The sequence below is a fragment of the Betta splendens genome, chromosome 13 (assembly GCF_900634795.4).
Source record: "Betta splendens chromosome 13, fBetSpl5.4, whole genome shotgun sequence".
NCBI classification, from domain to species: Eukaryota; Metazoa; Chordata; class Actinopteri; order Anabantiformes; family Osphronemidae; genus Betta; species Betta splendens.
Genome location: NC_040893.2, coordinates 3,047,012 through 3,066,553, shown reverse-complemented (window position 1 = coordinate 3,066,553; position 19,542 = coordinate 3,047,012). Strand labels below are relative to the sequence as shown.

The following is a 19,542-nucleotide window of genomic DNA, read 5'->3' as shown; positions in this document are numbered from 1 at the left end:
CAATGTGTAATAAACGGGCGCTGCATGAGGCCCCGTGCTCCGATGAAGTTAAACAGTTTTGCTAAACAGGTTAAACATATCAAAAATCACAGCTTTACTGATGGTCTGATGTCTCTTTATTCCTTCATTGTGCTCAAACCCACGTAGAGCTACATGGACAAACAAATATCGTATTAAAAAATAAAAATCATGTTGGATTGTTAATGCTTTTTATCCAATTGTGTTAAAGTAGCTTACTCAATTACTACACTTAACGATATAATTAAATACAAAATAGCTGAACAATGTTGATAATTTTCATAATAAGTGACATTACTGCTTTATATTAGAGTTTTAACCAAAATACCGTCACGTGTTCCTTTTACATTCTCATTGCGTCTATTCCGCATGGGAAAAGTAAGCATCATGTCTTTGGTTAACAGCCCTGGCCTCCTATTGGCTCATGACTTTGATGGGATTATCTCGCGTCGTAGAAGCGAAAGCAAGCGAAAGACGAATTAAGACTGAGCAGCAAAAACCAAGAGCGAGGAGGAGAATTTGAGCGCGAGTGCTGGTTTTGAGAGCAAGCATGACAAAAACATTAAATCGCTAAAGTTCGCTCTCAAATTAAAAAACTATGCTCTTGATTAAAGAGTGTCTCACCCCATACTGGAACTGCTAACATTGTGACACTGTGGTCGCAGTGTGCCCGACACGCAGTCATCAGCTTGTTGGAGTAGGTGGGGTGCTTTTGTTTCATGTGTGCCAGAGATCAAACTTTTTTTACTTTTAGCCTGGCATCATGCGTCTGACTCCATATTTACCTGTGCTACAGTCATTTCTAGTAGAGATTAGAAATTAACAGGACGGGTTCATTACAATCTAAGAAAAAAAATCTAATCTGTTACAAATATTAATGCATTCTGTACAGTATAAAGGTGCAGTAGTGCTGCTGTTAAACCCTGCCTCTCCACATGGTCAAAGATCCGGTCGTTTCATTTATTCACCTTTTTATTCTAAGCATATTATATCTCACCCTACAAAGGATAATGTCGAGGTTGTTCCACCCATGTGTTCCAAAGGCTTTTTGTCAAATAAAGATCTTGAGATATGTAAAGCATTCAGTGTCATTTCATACCCAAACTGCACATGCTACAGTCAGTTACACTTACTTGTGCTTGCAGGAGAATGCAGATCGTGGGACATGAGCCTCTGAGGAGACAGGGCTCGTCCACCACCAACCGTTCCCCTCAGCCCCTCTCAGTCCAGGCAATCAAACACATCTGGGTCCGAACAGCTCTGTTTGAGAAAGTGCTGGACAAGATAGTACAATATATTGTGGACAACGCAAGGTGATTGTTTGATTCTGTTTATTTATTCTGATTTCTTTTTTTGTTTTATCTCTGTCTCTGTTTTATCTTTGTAATAACCACTAACAAGCTATCCACACTCAGTCAGACTGAAATGATGCAGCATTGCTTCCTGAGAAAGGCCTCAGATATGACGTGCACTGACATTCGACTGCTGATGACACTGTTAAACTGAGTTGTTTCTGTTGGGAACTAGAAAAATGTAGAAAACAAATACAGGCTTTTTAGAGCACACACAAAAGTACAGTATCACCATCATTTGGCTGCAACACTAACTATATCTGACCAGCACTTGTTGGTGTAGCTTGTCACTTTCTCCTTTGATGGTAATAATATTACAATGTCTTCGTAATTATACCTAAATTAAACACTTCAATAACTTCACTAGAATAAGCAAACTGTCCAGTACTACAAGGCACCAGATATATTAGATTAATTAGAACCGACCATTGAAAGTTTATGTAATTGAATAATTTACTGCTTGTTGTTGAAATCAAAAATTAGGAAATAAAGAAAAAAAAATGTTTCTTTGGGGGTTCCTTCACAGGAGTGTTATGACGTTTGATGAAGTTTTTCTCTGTTTTTTACTGCAGTAAATACTATGAGAGGGAAGCACTGGTGCATGACTCAGTCTTTGGCCCTATCCTGGCCGCCCTGCTGGGTAAGGATATTTCATTGCATTTTTCAACTGCCAACATTTCTTTACGAATGCCAATAAAATACAGAATGAAGCACTGAATCTGGGTCACAACAATGAAGTACAGCACTATTTGCAATGTGTTTATTTTCAAAGTCTCTGACAATGTGGCAGCAGGTGTTGAACAACAACATGTGTCCAGATGACTGAACATCTCTCAAGTGTCCAATGATGAATTAAATGAACTAAAACTATAGTACATAATTTAATGCAAACACATGACACAATTAAAAATTAAGAAAAAAAGAAATATATGTACTTATATGTACTTTACATTTATCTTCAACAAGCACAGTCAGACTGGTTGAGAGAAAAATTATTACGGAATCTATCCTATTACCTGATGAAGGGGCGAGCCTTGCTGTAGCACTCTTCAATCACTCTGTCTTATCTTACGTCTTGTCTTTTCTGTATTTAGTGGGAGAGCTTGCAACAGTTAAACATTCAGCTTTTCCATTATTGTGTATTGTGTGAGCTAGAGTGCGTGATGTCACAGCTAGAGTGCAAGGGCTCGTTTTTTTAAGACAGAACTTCTCTCTATAACTCGTCACTACAGCCACAATTTTCATTATATCTATGACGTGTCTGGATAAGCCATCAGATCTCTACTTTAGACCCTATCGACCTCAAATAGCAGAAAGATCCTGAATTTTCCCTATTGAATCTAATTATAATTTTTTGCAGACACATTGGAAATCGCGATTGTGGCCATAGTCGTTGCTCCTCAAACATAAAATTTACACCAGCTGCTCAATAAATTCATAAAATTAAGTAATTTTTATGATAAGTATTATATTTTAGTCGGAAAAAGCCGGTTGATAAGGTGTTCACAGCAGTTCCATGCTTCTTACTGAGTAGTGATTTATGCTAGTGGATTGTGTAGTACTGTAATTAAGCACACACTTCGCCTAAATTATTAAAAAATAGAAGCACCAATGGAATTAATTAGCTTTAATAGCATTATTTATGCTGTTGAATGGGTAATTACGACTGTTTAAAGACTAATTGACTATTAAGTAAATACTCGCACACACTCCCTCTAAATCTTTTCAAAATAAAAGCACCAATGCAATTTTTTAGCTTTAATAGCATTATTTTGACTATTTAAAGACTAATTGACAGTTTAGTAAATACGCACACATGCACTTCCTTTAAGTCTCTTCAAAATAGAGCAGCAAGCCAAATCTTTAGCTTTAATAGCATTTTAAAGTTTAGCAATCACCTACGCACACACCCTCTAAATCCTTTCAAAATAAAAGTAATTCATCACCTTAAATGTCAAGATTTTTGGTGATTACTAGTTAATGATGAGTAGTTATTAAAGTTTTTAACAGTTAAGCAATGAACCACAAATACTTCCTTCATCCATCTTTTTAAAATAGTTTTTTCATGATCGTCAACGATGCTCCTTGGTCACCTGTTTACATTACAGACTACTTACACTACAGACACTACTATTCAACTATTAATCTTACAGGAATGTTTTAAATATCTTTAATAGTTTATGATTTATTGCAGTTTAAATATTGGGTGGTTTTTGGTATCTTCTTTTTTTGCTTTTCCATTAGCGTGTATTGCATGAGCTAGAGTCTGTGATGTCACAGCTAGAGTGTGAGAGCAGGTTTTTTTAAGACAGAATCTTTTTCTTTAACTCATCACTATAGCCACAGTTTTCACTCTCTGAACATACTTTTTTCACTCCTTCGTAGTCATACTTGTCTTCTTTTGAATGATGTGTGTGGTTAAGCCATCAGACCTACACTTTAGTCTGTATCTGCCTCAAAGCAGGAAAGTTCAAGAAAATCCTCCCATAGACTCTAATACATTTGTCTGTGAGGCTTTTGACGGAAAGCGCAGAAGGACTGGCATTTTTAAATTGCGACTGTGGCCAAAATTATTACTCCTTAAACATAAAACTCACACCAGTTGCTCATTGAAGCCTTGGGATTTACAAAGTGAAGTTATTTTTGTGATAACCTTAGGGTTTTGCTGCAATAAGCCTGTTAAGCAGGGGTGGAAGTCAGCTTCACTATAGCTCATTGAGCTGATTTGTGGTTTTCTGCCATTGGAGAGCTGTCTCCATGACAACGGCACAGCTGCAGTAGATCTGAGATTGAGCTCACTAACACTTTGATTGACAGGTCAAACTTTACTGCTTAAACTCTCTACTGCTCAGTGTCCACAGTGTCTACACTGTATGTTCCTGATCAGAGCAGGTGTACACATTCAGCTTTTTTAAACTACCTGATCTTTCCTATATAGGTATATTTAGCCATACTTGTATTGTTGTATTAATAGTAAGTATTTCTGCTACCCTAACAGAAACTGGTGTGAGAAGCAGTGACCATTGCAATGATTGATGCCTGGTTCTGTATTAAAATATTCACATTTGTTTTACGTTTACACCTTTGTGACTTTTGCAACATTCAAGTCTTCATTTAATAAAATGAATATCTTAAAATTACTAAGCATTTCCTTCCATCTGGAGGAAGCTCTTCAGCCATGTTGTCTTTCAGCTATTATAACCTGTAGCTTAATGGCCATATATAAGTTCTTGACTCTGGAGTGGGGAATCTGGGTTTGATTCCTGTCTGAGTCCTGTTTATGCAGTCACACTATAATATAAACATGTGTATTTTCCAGATAAATAGACATATATGCTTAATGTAATACCAATGTTCAGCTATATTATAGATCAGAAAAAAAAGATCAGCTTTTCCAGTAGTATGTATACTGCTCCTCTGAGCAGTGGTTTAAGTAGTGGCTGAGTGGCAAAACAGTATCATTCTGATGCAGGAGATCCTGGTTTGAAAGAATAAGAATAAGAAAGAATAAGAATAAGAAAGAATAAGTAGAATAAGTCTTTCAAGAAAAGATAATATAAGTCAAAAATCATTAGCTTTCGTAGAAAATTTTTCAACTGCTTCAGCTTTTTCTTCAGCCACCACTCGTATACTGTGGCTGAATGGTATAATTCCTTGACTGTGAAGTAGGAGATCTGGTTTAACTATCCATCCATCCATCCATTTTCTTAACCGCTTACTCCCTAGTGCGGGGTCACGGGGGTGCTGGAGCCTAACCCAGCTGGCTACGGGCGTAAGGCAGGGTACACCCTGGACAGGTCACCAGTCCATCGCAGGGCAACACATAGACAGACAACCATTCACTCACACACTCACACCTACGGGCAATGGAGAGAAGCCAATCAACCTAATGCACGTCTCTGGACTGTGGGAGGAAGCCGGAGAACCCGGAGAGAACCCACGCAAACATGGGGAGAACGTGCAAACTCCACACATCGAACCCAGAACCTTATTGCTGTGAGGCGACAGTGCTACCCACCGCACCACCGGTTTAACTAGATAACTAATAATAACTACTATAATAACTACATTGATTTCCAACTTTGTGACCAGTCATTCACATTGTTTTACGCTTTAGCAATTAACCACACACAATTTTCAAAATAAACGCACAAATTCAGATCTTCAGCTCTATATAGCATTTTTTCTGCTCTCAACTGGTTTATTATGACTTTATTATATGACTATTTTACAGTTTAGTAATTAGACACACACTTCCTCCATATCCTTTCAATGTTTTAAATGTATCAGCTATTTTCAGCAGTTCTTCAGCAATACATTCAGCGTGAAAGCGTTCACTGTGCTATTGGAAATGCTTTTAGTTACTCTAGTTGGTTTTAGTATTTAAGGTGCATGATGTCCCAGCGTAAGTACGAATTTACGCCTAAGGTCAGATGTATCAAAAACTATGTAAAATAGAAACATGCGCAAATCTACAGTAGCTCACTGGCTGGTGAAATTACTTTTCTACAGGTATTTGTCCATTAGCAACAAAAAGAGGTGAACTGGGAACTGGGAAACTGTTAATGACGTGAAAACGATCATTAGTCACAACGGAGAAAACGATAAACAATGAATACACAACCACACGTCTGAAATTAGATGAGATTATATGAAAATATGAGTAAAATGGGGCAAACATGCATTCTATAGCTCTGTTAGATGAGCTGTTAGAGGATCTAATAGAGGATCCATCAGAATCTGGAAGAGATGCCCTTTCTTGGATTGCGTCGCACATCCAGTTGTTGACCACAGGGTTCCAGACACGGGGGCATTCAGAAGGAGCTGCAGACCAGTGAGTAGTGGAACCTGAGCCAAGCCATCCATTCTCTGTGGGACATAATCATCCATATGTCAGCAAGGCATCAAGTTACCATACAGCGATTGATCAGGGTAACATTAAAGCGCAGTTTACATCGAGAGCAGGTTTACCCGGTGTCAGGTTTTCGTTCTTGGTTTTATTTTGAAAGGACTCTTCTGTTTTTGATCCCAGTTTCCGGTTTTATTTTGTAAGCACTTCCGTTTCTCATCACACCACAGCAGTTCCCGCTTCACTCCCGGTCCTCATTACACTCACCTGTTTTGTATCAGTGATCTGCTCCGTGTATTTAACCACCACCTGTCACATCAGTTCTCCGCCAGATCGTTGTTTACTGATTCATTGTTCTCACGCTCCAGCATGCGTCTTGTTCAGCTTACCCCGTTATCGACCCTGTTACGTTTTTGATCTTTGCTTCTCGTCTGATCCTGACCACCCTCGTAAGTCACTCTGTTACTGAACTCTGCTCGTTTCTGGACCTGTCTACGCCCGCCGATTCTGTTCCTGTGATCTGAGCCCTTTCTGGTTTTGACTCCCGCCTGTCCTCGGACCCGAATTCGCCTAACCCCTGTGGTGTTATTAATCTGTGCCTTCCTGTGAATGACCTGGACCGTTTTGTGACCTGGATTCTGTCATTAAATACTTCTTTAATCATATCCACTGTCTATCGCGTCAGCGCTGCGCATTTGGGTCCTTTATATGCCGTTACTGACAGAACGATCTGGCCAGACTTGGACCCAGCCAGCGCCCAGCCTTCACCCCGGTCAGCCGCTGCTGTCTCTTCTTTTTTCCTCTCTGTTCGGCTCCGTGTACACGTCGCTCACCGGAGCAATGGATTTCGTTTGCCCAAGTCTACCGGAGGACATCCGTGCTGATCTCCAGGGCTTAGCCAGGAAATATGCGGAAGCGCCCAGCCCCCAGATTCGGCTCTCCGTGGTAGAACTGGCCATCGAGATACTGGAGGACGAATACTGGTGGCGTGAGTACCCCGGAGTGCAAGCGTTTTTTGATGGACTCCGACTAACGCGGAGGGACTTGACACGCGCTCTGCGCGTATCGCCTGGCCGCGCCTCCGTCGCCGCTCCGGCGGTTCCCGTTCCTGTCGCCGCTCCGGCGGTTTCCGTTCCTGTCGCCGCTCCGGCGGTTCCCGTTCCTGACGCCGCGTCGGCGGTTCCCGTTCCTGTCGCCGCGTCGGCGGTTCCCGTTCCTGTCGCCGCGCCTGCGGCTACAACCCAAGTTCCAGACGCCGCCGGCTCGGTTCACCACACGGACCCCGCTACAGAGACCCAGCCCCTGCCGCTCTCAGCGCCTCAGACGACGGTCAGCCGCAGGCGCCCCAGACGACGTCGGCGAGGGCACGGGTCTGAGGTTCAGGGCCCAGAGATCTCGGTCGCAGTGCCCGAGCAGCTCTCCCCTCCCGCGGGGGTTCCCCTCGGTTCTCCCACTGACTGTGTTGTGTCGATTGCAGGCATCCCCGCTAGCGTCGCCCGACGGGTCCACCTCCTCTGCTCTCCTCCAGTTGCGTTTCTCTTTGCCCATCTCATGAACACCGCCGATTCGGCAGCAGACCAGGGCACGAGAGAACAATTGTTTGAGGAAGCAGCCGCTCTCGTCCTGAGGGAACCTGTCCTGAGTGAGGTCCTGCAACTCCCAGGTCTGCAACCAGCAGTCGCGCCTCATCCCACGTCTCAGTCAGGTCAGTCAAGCCACGCTCAGTCTCCAGCCCTAGTTCAGCCATGCCCTGTTCAGACACCAGTCCCAGTCCCGGTTCCAGTTCAGTCGAGCCCAGTCCCGGTTCCAGTTCAGTCGAGCCCAGTCCAGGTCTCAGCCCAGTCGAGCCCAGTCCAGGTCTCAGCCCAGTCGAGCCCAGTCCAGGTCTCAGCCCAGTCGAGCCCAGTCCCGGTTCCAGTTCAGTCAAGCCCAGTTCAGGTTCCAGTCCAGTCGAGCCCAGTCCAGTCGAGCCCAGTCCAGTCGAGCCCAGTCCAGCCGCGAGCTGTTCAGTCTCCAGTCCAGCCGCGAGCTGTTCAGTCTCCAGTCCAGCCGCGAGCTGTTCAGTCTCCAGTCCAGCCGCGAGCTGTTCAGTCTCCAGTCCAGCCGCGAGCTGTCCAGTCTCCAGTCCAGCCGCGAGCTGTCCAGTCTCCAGTCCAGCCGCGAGCTGTCCAGTCTCCAGTCCAGCCGCGAGCTGTTCAGTCTCCAGTCCAGCCGCGAGCTGTCCAGTCTCCAGTCCAGCCGCGAGCTGTCCAGTCTCCAGTTCAGTCCAGTCACGTTCCTGTCCAGGTTCCAGTTCAGTCCAGTCACGTTCCTGTCCAGGTTCCAGTTCAGTCCAGTCACGCTCCTGTCCAAGTTCCAGTTCAGTCCAGTCACGCGCAGGTCGTGTCCCAACCAGAGGGCACCACCTGTCGTACAGGTGCCATGCACACCCGATCAGGCCCGACGTCTGCTCCGTCGAGCTTGGCAGCGGCAAGTAGCCATGCCAGCTCCAGAGTAGATGCCGTTCCAGTCCCTGTCGGCCATGTTGCGGCCGTTCCAGTCCCTGTCGGCCATGTTGCGGCCGTTCCAGTCCCTGTCGGCCATGTTGCGGCCGTTCCAGTCCCTGTCGGCCATGTTGCGGCCGTTCCAGTCCCTGTCGGCCATGTTGCGGCCGTTCCAGTCCCTGTCGGCCATGTTGCGGCCGTTCCAGTCCCTGTCACCCTCTGAGCCGCAGCGCCCGCCGGCCTCCAGGAGGAGGCGGCGCCAGCTGCAGTTCCCGCGCACCTCCAGGAGGAGGCGGCGCCAGCTGCAGTTCCCGCGCACCTCCAGGAGGAGGCGGCGCCAGCTGCAGTTCCCGCGCACCTCCAGGAGGAGGTCGCGCCAGCTGCAGTTCCCGCGCACCTCCAGGAGGAGGTCGCGCCAGCTGCAGTCCCCGCGCACCTCCAGGAGGAGGTCGCGCCAGCCGCAGTCCCCGCGCACCTCCAGGAGGAGGTCGCGCCAGCCGCAGTCCCCGCGGACCCCCAGGAGGGGGTCGCGCCCGCCGCAGTCCCGGCGGACCCCCAAGAGGGGGTCGCGCCCGTCGTAGTTCCTGTCGACCCCCAAGAGGGGGTCGCGCCCGTCGCAGTCCCGGCGGACCTCCAGGAGGGGGTCGCGCCCGCCGAAGTTCCTGTCGACCCCCAGGAGGGGGTCGCGCCCGTCGCAGTACCGGCGGACCTCCAGGAGGGGGTCGCGCCCGTCGCAGTCCCGGCGGACCTCCAGGAGGGGGTCGTTCCCGTCGCAGCCCCCGCTGCATCTGCATCGGTTCCTGGCGGCCCGGCTCTGGCCGCACCTGCATCGGTTCCTGGCGGCCCGGCTCTGGCCGCACCTGCATCGGTTCCTCGTCGCGGTGGTCCAAGGAGGACGCCGCTGGTTCCTGCCTCGTCCTGGTCTCGGCTGCCGGACTGGTGGCCTCGCCCTCGGCTTCTCCTGGTGATTGGATGGCGCTGCCTCCTCCGGCGCCGTCCGCCTCGACTCCGCCACCGCCACGGCCGTTCGCCTGGGGTACGTCCCCTCCTGCCGCGACGATGGCGCGGTCTCTGCCATCGTCGTCCGCCGCGATACTGGGATCCCCGGAGCATCTCCGTCGGGGAGGGGGCTGGGCTCAGCTCTGCTCTCCCGGACCTCGCCAGCCGTCGTGGTGGACTCTCCTGCCACCACCCTCGTGAGGGACCCCTGGACTCTCGTTTTGACCCTCCTCCAGTCCTCCCTCCGCCCACCCTGCTTGTTTGCCTTGCGGGAGGGGGATTCGGTCCCTCCTCCTGAGACCGCCCTCCGCCCGCCCTGGTTTGGGGAGGGGGGCTTCCGTGGGCGCCGTGGAAGACGCCCTAGAGGGAGGGGTACTGTCAGGTTTTCGTTTTTGGTTTTATTTTGAAAGGACTCCTCTGTTTTTGATCCCAGTTTCCGGTTTTATTTTGTAAGCACTTCCGTTTCTCATCACACCACAGCAGTTCCCGCTTCACTCCCGGTCCTCATTACACTCACCTGTTTTGTATCAGTGATCTGCTCCGTGTATTTAACCACCACCTGTCACATCAGTTCTCCGCCAGATCGTTGTTTACTGATTCATTGTTCTCACGCTCCAGCATGCGTCTTGTTCAGCTTACCCCGTTATCGACCCTGTTACGTTTTTGATCTTTGCTTCTCGTCTGATCCTGACCACCCTCGTAAGTCACTCTGTTACTGAACTCTGCTCGTTTCTGGACCTGTCTACGCCCGCCGATTCTGTTCCTGTGATCTGAGCCCTTTCTGGTTTTGACTCCCGCCTGTCCTCGGACCCGAATTCGCCTAACCCCTGTGGTGTTATTAATCTGTGCCTTCCTGTGAATGACCTGGACCGTTTTGTGACCTGGATTCTGTCATTAAATACTTCTTTAATCATATCCACTGTCTATCGCGTCAGCGCTGCGCATTTGGGTCCTTTATATGCCGTTACTGACACCCGGTGCAACCGGACCCATCAACTGGACGCATCGTTGTAAAAGCACCGTCACAGGATGAAACATGAGGCCAGAGGAAAGATCTTTATTAGCGTTTATTAGCGTTTATAACGTACAGTACAAATATTCTGTGACACACAAATGCAGTTACATGTACAGTCAGTAACATTGTAGCGAGGTGCATTTATTTAAAAACCTCAATGTATTTAAACTAAAACTAATTAACTAACTAATTAAACTAATAAACTAATTAAAATATTTATATGGGGGCGTGTCACGGGGGGTAGTCTGCTACTCAATCCCCTGTGCTCAATTGGTACGTACGAAGGAAACATGTGTAGATTCATACTTAGTAGCGATTGATACATCTGTACTTACACAGTTTTCTGTCTTTGTACATAAGGCCCCAGGTGTTGTGCCAAAAAGTGATTGTCTTCCAGAAATCGATTGCTGCACGTGGGAGTGCGCACCGCCTCGTTAAGGCGTTTAGCTTGGTTTGTTTAGGACTATAGCTGCTTATTTAGGTCTCAATCTGCCATAACTTGTAAAAATTATCTGCTACATGTTTTTTAGTGAGACCGGTTAAACCCGTAAGATGCTTTCATGTTGCATGAAAAATGTGATTATTTTAAGTACAGACCGAGTGGGGACCAGAAGGAAGCGGGGGGGTTATTCGCAATAAGTGGTGCCATCCTGGACAAGTGAGGGTCAAAGAGCGAATTTGCAGCCCTGACATCGATTATTTTTATGCGCTCTACCATCTTGTGTGTACCTACAATTGTGACAGCGATTTAAGTGTGTAAAATAATTTCCCTCCAGGTTTCCTAAATCTTTCAATTAATTAAAATTAATTTGTACTAAAGTTAATATATTTATTACAAAACTAATAAATAAGTACAAAGGAGACAACTGTAACTCTTTTGCCTAGTGTAGATGGATACAAGCAGCTATATGTGATGATGTCAATCGCTCACAGTTAGATCCATCATAGACATAAATTGTCCTCAGTTACTGAAAATGTGAACTTCAACCCTTAGAGTTTCTGTCTCGATGTGTACAGTGTTATCATCAGCACATCAATGAAGCATCCATATGGTGGCAGGTAGAATGGACACCTCTGGAGAAAAGGCAGTCTAAAAAGGTTCAAATGAATTTAACCGTTTCTGCATGTTCTGCTAATTGTAAAGACAAATAGAAAGCCACTAACAGACAGGGAGGTACTTACAAAATAGTTTAGGTGTGTACTGTAATCCTAACAACAAATTGTATGTGTATTCTGTATGTCTATTCTGTGCTTTTAGTGGGGCCCTGTGCTCTGGAGTACACTAAATTAAAGACATCAGATCATTTCTGGACCGACCCCTCAGCCAACGAACTGGTCCAGCGACACCGGATCCACGGGGCCCACCGGGGTCAGGACACGACTGCTGGCCGTCGGCCTGCTCTGGGGGTGAATACAGCTGGTTGGACCCATGATATCAGCAAATAAGATGCTTTAGTCCTTGGGATATTAGGGTGGAGGGTGATGTTACTGTGGGTTTTATAGGCTCTCTCTTTTTTTCAGATCCGCAAGAGGCACTCCAGTGGCAGCATGTCAGAGGACAGGTTTGCTGCCTCAGCAAGGGAGTATGTGGAGTCTCTTCACCAGAACTCCAGAACACACCTTCTCTATGGGAAAAACAACGTCCTGGTGCAGCCGGTAAGACATACAATCAAAATAAACCATGAGCAGTCCGTTCAGGTCTCGTAGAATCATTAAAGAATTCCACTTCTGCACAATGACTGGGCAATATTTTGTTGGGTTCCAACATTTTATTATTTAGCTTTAATGGTACCCATCTACAGTATAAAAATATATTTCTGTGAAAAAAAGCTTATTTGAAAATGAACAAACACAGACACTGAACAGTTCAACTGGCCCCGAGCGTCTGCAGGTCGTTAAATGGTTGGAGCTACTTCCCTGCCTGGGTTTTCTCCTCTCTAGAGAAAGCTCACGCAGGTCATGGGACCAATCCAAGTCAGAGCTGGTGTCAAGTTGAAGATATTTCAGTCAAGTCACATCCAACTGATACGTATATATACAGTCGTTCAACACATTAGGTCTGATACGTACTAATGGGTCATGTTTTGTTTTGCCTGTTGCCCTGGTGGTAGAAAAAAGACATGGAGGTGTTGCGAGGGTACTTGTCCCTCCACCAGGCTGGTGACAACCTAACCCTGAAATGGACACCCAACCAGCTCATCAACGGCACGCTGGGGGACTGTGACCTGGAAAAGAGGTGCTCAATATGTCCTCTCTACATATGCATGTGTTTTATTACCAACTCAGACTGATCCATCTGTCTTATCTTATTTTGCTTAGTATCTACTGGGACTATGCACTGACTGTTCCTCTGCGCCAGATAGTCTGCATCCACTGTCATCAGCGCCGTGAGTACACTACTGCTGTTCCTGTCAATTCTTCCCATTGACAGCCATGTTACACTCATGATGTTTTGTGCTAACACTTTATTCAGCATATTGTCTTTCTCTTTTCATTATCTCCCAATGATTGAGGGTCACAAACAACAGGCCAGTATGATGACCAGCTGTGGATAAGCATATTCTTTGTCCCATCATGTTTAAAAGGGAAAATAGTAAACTGTCCTGCACCAAACAGGACAGCTTGCTTATGAGGTTTTATAACATGATCCTCTTTTTCCTTCACTATCTAATCCTAATTTGAATTTGCCCATTTCCCAGCTGACTGTGGTGGTACCCTGGTTCTGGTTAGCCAGGATGGGATCCAGCGGCCACCCCTCCACTTCCCCCCCGGCGGTCACCTCCTGGCCTTTCTCTCCTGTCTGGAAACAGGCCTTTTACCACAGGGTCAGCTGGAGCCGCCCCTTTGGTCCCAGAAAGGCAAGGTGTGTTGTACCGTGTTTACATTTACACATATATCTATAGATATGAGTGTGTCAGGGGTTGTTCGATCCTAGAGGTCCTCTCTGTGGAGCTCCTATGCTCTACAGTGGCAGCGGTTCAAAGTGACTAGGGTTTTTACTGCAGTACCGCCGCGTCGCCACGGTGCAGCGAGTGCGTCGCTGACTAAAGATTTTTAATCCTGCAGCCGGCTGGAAAAAATCAGGACGCTAGTCTCATTTTCACCACCAGGTGGCGCAGCGTTGATTAGAAGCCTCCAAAGCACTACAGCGTAACTGAGGTCCGACTGTTCATTTCTACCTGTAACACACGTATATTACACCAGACCTATTTTACTATTAAGTATCTGTTGTGTGCTCAAACATGGGGAGTGTGAAGGGCAACAACTTGTTGATGGCTTAGCTGTTTTCTGTTCACTGCGAAGTTATAATTGTTCTGTGTGGTTTAAAACAGGCAGCGCCACAGCAGCAACACATTCTTGTTTTCATTCTCCTCAGCTTTTTCGTGTCTTTAAATAGAAGGCGTCTCTTAAAAATATGTACACACCCACCGCTCTAACATCTGATACAACATATTGGCTTCACATAATACCATGATTATGCGTCGCGGTTTAATTAATATAATTGAATGCGCAAGTAAAGACGTAGAGCGCAGTCCATCTGCGACTACAGCCGCTTATTTAGGTTTTAAACTTCCACAACTTGTTAATGAATGTTTTCCAATAGTCGTAGATTTTACGTAAATAACCGTAATAATCATAGGAATTTGTTTTACAGCAGTTGTCGGTCGTAATTTTGACAGGACGCCAGAAATCAGCAGATCTACAGCGACGCATTACAGCAACATGTTTGTTCCTACGCGTTTACTCTGTGTCTGCAGAACTGCAGTTTGACTTGTTTTGACTGTGCGTGTCATTGTAACTGAGTGGCTGAGAGACTTATTCGACCCGTGTACGTTTCAACATTTTCATTTCCCATCCGTCCATCCAGCCACTTTCACCGGCGTTTTCGTTTCTCTTTCGATGAGCGGCAAACGGATTTTAATCAAAGCACCGCCTTACAAACCAATAAAACAGGCAAAAATATTTGTTTTTTACAAAAAGACACGGAATTGGAGTTAATATGTTTTTATTGTTTAGAGACAAACGGAAAACAAAAAGTCGTTCTCTCGTTACCTCTGCTTATAATTTGGTGGAGACATCAACCTCTTACACAAACACGTGACGTGTTTCGGAGTCATGTGTCCAGACAGAGAGTGACCAATACACAAATGTATGGATGTGCAAATGCAGGCTACGAGAGGAACGGTGGAGTGGCGCACTAAATGTAGCGAGAATTTGTTTTGACTGTGCGTGTCATTGTAACTGAATGAGTGGCTGATGTGACTTAATCGGCCCGTGTATGTTTCAAAACTTTGATTTCCCATCCGTCTATCTATCCTGAATAAAAGCACCGCATTACAAACCAATAAACTGAACAAAAATATTTTTTAACAAAAACACACGGACTTGAATTTTAAGCTGTTTTTTTCGTTTAGAGAAAAACGAAAAACAAAAAAACTCTGCTTTTAATTTTTAATCGAAGCTCATCCGTGGATGAGTCGTAGCAGAGAGCTCCCGACTGCCGCTCGAATGAAACACGAGATCGAATGAAATGTGATGTGTTTCGTACTCAGATGACTTGAATCTGAGTTCGACCAAGCTTTTGCTTGTCTCATGTTTGCTCACAGTCGCAAAGGAAATCTACACACCCCTCCCCCTCCCCGTAGAGGCGCATAGACATGCTAATGTGTTGCTACTACTCGATCAGCAGGTGAGAAATACCTCAGCTCCAGACAAAGCTCCGTGGGAGACAGGGCAGCATCGGGCGGCGTGATCAGCTGCAGGTCTAAGACTCATTAATGCAGCAAGTAGTTTGTTCTACATACGTTTACTCTGCAAAAATAAACGTATGTATTTATCGTAGCGTAGTCTAAGTTATTTGTAGCACTTCGACATTCGTTTAAAATATGCAGTGCTTTTTAAAATGAAAATACTAATATTATTATTTATTACCTTTATTGTAAACACAGTATTAATTGCACAATTTGGACTGGCGAAGATTTGCGCTTCTTTCATAATAATCATGGATAATCAAGGAAGAAACTGCAGTTCATAGATGTTATTCAGGGACGGTTTGTAAAGATTCAGTGTTGTTTTCAACTGAACTGTCAGCCAAGGTACGTGCATTATCAAATGAATGCGCCTGTCAGCGGGGAAGACATCAACTCTATTCAGTCGCTCTTCAGTCGCTGCTGCCGTCTCCTCCCCAGTTCACACACCTTAACACTAGGACTACTGGGTTTTCTAAATATACCAGTTCCTACTACAAGGTGTTCCTACGAAGTTAACCAGCTGTTTATTTCGTTATTACTCCTTTCACCTGTACCACATAAAGTCATTGCAGAGCTACAGCCATGTTCCCACGAAGTTAACCAGCTGTTTATTTCGTTATTCCCTCTTTCATGTCCGTCTGTTGAATGAAAGTGGGCGTGGCCATCACGTCCCAGAGCGGTGACACTGGGGGATGGGAAACGCTCATCAACACGCAGGACAAAGATCTGCGTTTCTCTGCTGCTACAGCCTCGGCTGCGTTGGGTTGTTAGTCTCCCTTTCACCTGTACCATATGAAATGTGTTCCTACGAAGTTGCTCAGCCGCTTTCAGAATTCCCCATGCAGGTTTGAACAGGGCAAACATTATTTTTATTTACAAAAAAAAATTAATACGTTTACAGATTGACCGGTGATGCCGCACAGGTTGCTCTCAGTTACAGCAGCTGTTTGAAGCAGGGAAAAGCGAGTTAGCTGTCCTTGTCGATGCCTTGACAATGTTTTAGCATCGGTTAGATCTCTGAGCCCCGACTTTTATGTCTTCTTTGGATTAAAAAACAAATGTTGAATGTTCTCAAATAATATAATATTGCCGCCCTCCGCGGCTCCCAGTGTTTGTTTTTTTCATTTAAAACGTGGGTGTTACCGGTGGCAGACCTCTGGTCTAGATCATCCTTATTCACTTTTTTAAATTGTAGTAGTGTAACCTTAGTTAGTATTCCTTTTTATTTTTTTATTTTATGTTTGGGAAACGTGACATTTCAGCTACTGTGATTTTATTTGTCATCAACATTAGTTCCTACCTGTCCTTGTTGACGGGGGACAAGAAAATGTGACGCGCGTTGGGTAAGAGCGGCGTAAAGACAAAAGTGTACATGTGCCGTACTGTCTTGCCGTGTGGTGCATTAAAGAAGCATTCCACGTAAAGAAAATTGCCCGTACCAACAGCAAGAAATCAGGGTTACAGTAGCTTGTCTGCCATAAATCGAACGCTGCACGCGGGAGGGCGCACCGTTCAGCTTCCTATTTTCGGTTTTAAACTGCCATAATTTGCCATAATTTACTTACGTTCATAACTTCATACTATAACGCGACCAGCGGTTCATGGTCTTGGCGATTCATGCACTAAGTAATACAACGTTGTCATCTCGTGATCACATGATGATGATAAGACGCTGTTTTTCCAATAATTAAAATAAAAAAACTGCTTCCACTCAGACTCGAACCCCGGACAAAAAAAAACGTTGTGGCCATGCACGTTAACCACTAGGCCACCAAAGACCTGCTCATTGGTTGTTCTACAAGAGCCTATATGACGTAAGCAACTACGATGTTTCAGGACCAAAAGTGGGAGTCAATCGCCACCTACAGGCCAGAAGGACGTAACACACTCCTCCTGCAGTACAAACCCGCCACTGACGCGGCAGATTTGAAACCCAAACACGGTGGGGGTAGACACTTTTACCGGCTGCCTCTGTACATGTATCTCTGTGGGTTTCAGTTCGAAGACATGCAGGTAGGTTGGCTGGAAATCGGTAGGTAGGTGGTTGTTCAGGGTGAATGCGGCTGGGAGGGGCTCCAGCATGTCTGCGATCGTCACAAAGAGTGAGCATCCTACTGTCGATTGTGAGTGAGTGATTGGTATCAGCAGCACAGGAAAGGTTTTTATAGTTTTTGCAGTATTACTGCAAAATCAGAGAACATGAATTCTACTTAAATAATGTATTATTATTATTATTATTATTATTATTGTTGTTGTGTAATACAACTTGGTCTAGTGTAGCTTACATTGCATTAACATTTACTAATTACTTAAAACTTCTGTTACATTTTATGCGGTTTGAGCTGAAGTATCCACTAGATAGGTTCAATATAAAAATTGAAGACTAAGTAGGACTCAAACTGAGACACATTAAAATAGACAGATGCCATTATTTACCTTATTAGCTTTGTTGAATTTTAACAGCTGCAGATATATTTTATGCAGCAGTAATTTTAGACAGAACTACTTATTAAATTGGAACCTTAGAACAATTTACACACCCCTTTTCATTTTTTGTATGTGTCCTGTCCTGCATTCAAAAATGATTCTTGCCCCTAATAAAACATAATATACATAATATATTACATAATATAATACAATTTTAGTATTAGTAAGTATTATATACATACAAATAGGATTTCACATGGTTATGTTTTTTTTTAAAAAGCATAACACAAATATGCTCAAACATATACTGTGTAAAAAAGTAACCTTCACTTGAAATTTATGAAACAGGTTGGTCAGTAGGGTTATGCAATTAGATTACATTACGTTAAATTTACACATAAACTTTGTGTTATTTTTCAAATACCTGATGTAAAGGTAATGAGGAATTTCACATTAATGTTAACTATTTCATCAGTTTATGCTTATGGGAAATATCTACATGTAATTGATCCATATAATTGATCCATTTAAGGGAAACTGGGCTTGAGCTGACAACCTTCTGCTTATCAAACTAAAGCTTTACCAACTGAGCCACTTGAGCATTACCTGCTGTGTTGAAGGAGTCGGTACTTTAATGGTTAAACAATAGCAGATAGCAAGACCAATAGCAAAAGCAAGATCCAGGGACCACGGTACTACTGCCCAGGCCACTAAACTCGTCACTACAGCCACAGTTTTCACTCTCTGAACATAATTTTTTCACTCGTTCAAAGTCATACTTATTTTCAGCTTTGTCCTTTTACTTAAAGATACAATAATTGACATATGATTTTGTATTAAAAAATAACATTTGCTTTGGGTTTACACCTTTGTGTCTGTTGCTAATAAAAGAAATATATTAATTACTAAATATTTGTCCCCATCCAGAGAAAGCCCTTCGGCTTTGTCCTCTCTTAGCTTTGATATGCTTTGGTGCAATGGCTGAAGTCCTTTACTCTGGAGTGGGGGATCTGGGTTCAAATTTCATCTCAGTAATATTAATGCCATGACATTACAATATACATTTATGTATTTCCCAGATAAATGAAGTTATATGCTTAATGTATCTGCAATGTACAGCTTTTATTTATTTTCAGTTTTTCAAATAGTATGTATAGTGCTGCACTGAGCAGTGCTCTTCTTGGCATCTAGTGTGGCAGAGTGGTTAAGCAGCTTGACTCTGACTCTGGAAATTCTGGTTTGATCCTTGAATGGAACAACGATGACTGTAATAATATCCAAAAGTAATTATTCCTTTCATTTAAATCAAACTGCTTTTGCTTTTTTGTGCACATTCAGCTCTGCACCTTTTGCTTTGCAGATTCAATCGACTATACATTCAGCTCATCAGCTAGTTTCAGTAATATTTCAACTGATTAATTACAAATAGGTAATTAAAATATTTTTACAGCATGATAAATACCGACACTCCCTCCCTCAAAATCTTTACACAATAAAAGCAGTCCAATTAAATTAGATTTATTAGCAAGTTTTCTGCTTTTGACTGGATAGTTACTGACACTATTTGAACTTTAGCAGTTGAGCACAAACATCCTCCAAATCCTTTCAATAATGTGAAGCATTTTTTTCCCTATTTTTATAAATTGGA

General features: G+C 44.4%; 1 protein-coding gene across 6 annotated transcripts in view; it reads left to right on the top strand.

Annotated features, from left to right (window-relative positions):
* The window catches only part of sgsm2 (small G protein signaling modulator 2), an 86,925-nt gene that overhangs the window by 45,335 nt on the left and 22,048 nt on the right, over positions 1-19,542 (top strand). For 3 of the 6 annotated variants that reach the window (XM_029171414.3, XM_029171413.3, XM_029171412.3), the window contains exons 4-10: positions 1,164-1,331; positions 1,943-2,010; positions 11,975-12,123; positions 12,238-12,372; positions 12,828-12,952; positions 13,036-13,103; positions 13,416-13,579. In XM_029171414.3, coding sequence (XP_029027247.1) covers positions 1,164-1,331; positions 1,943-2,010; positions 11,975-12,123; positions 12,238-12,372; positions 12,828-12,952; positions 13,036-13,103; positions 13,416-13,579 — 877 coding nt within the window. Of the gene's footprint in view, positions 1-1,163; positions 1,332-1,942; positions 2,011-6,912; positions 7,925-11,974; positions 12,124-12,237; positions 12,373-12,827; positions 12,953-13,035; positions 13,104-13,415; positions 13,580-19,542 lie in introns of those variants that run through there. The other 3 variants (XM_055513859.1, XM_055513858.1, XM_029171415.2) reach the window with 1 other exon arrangement.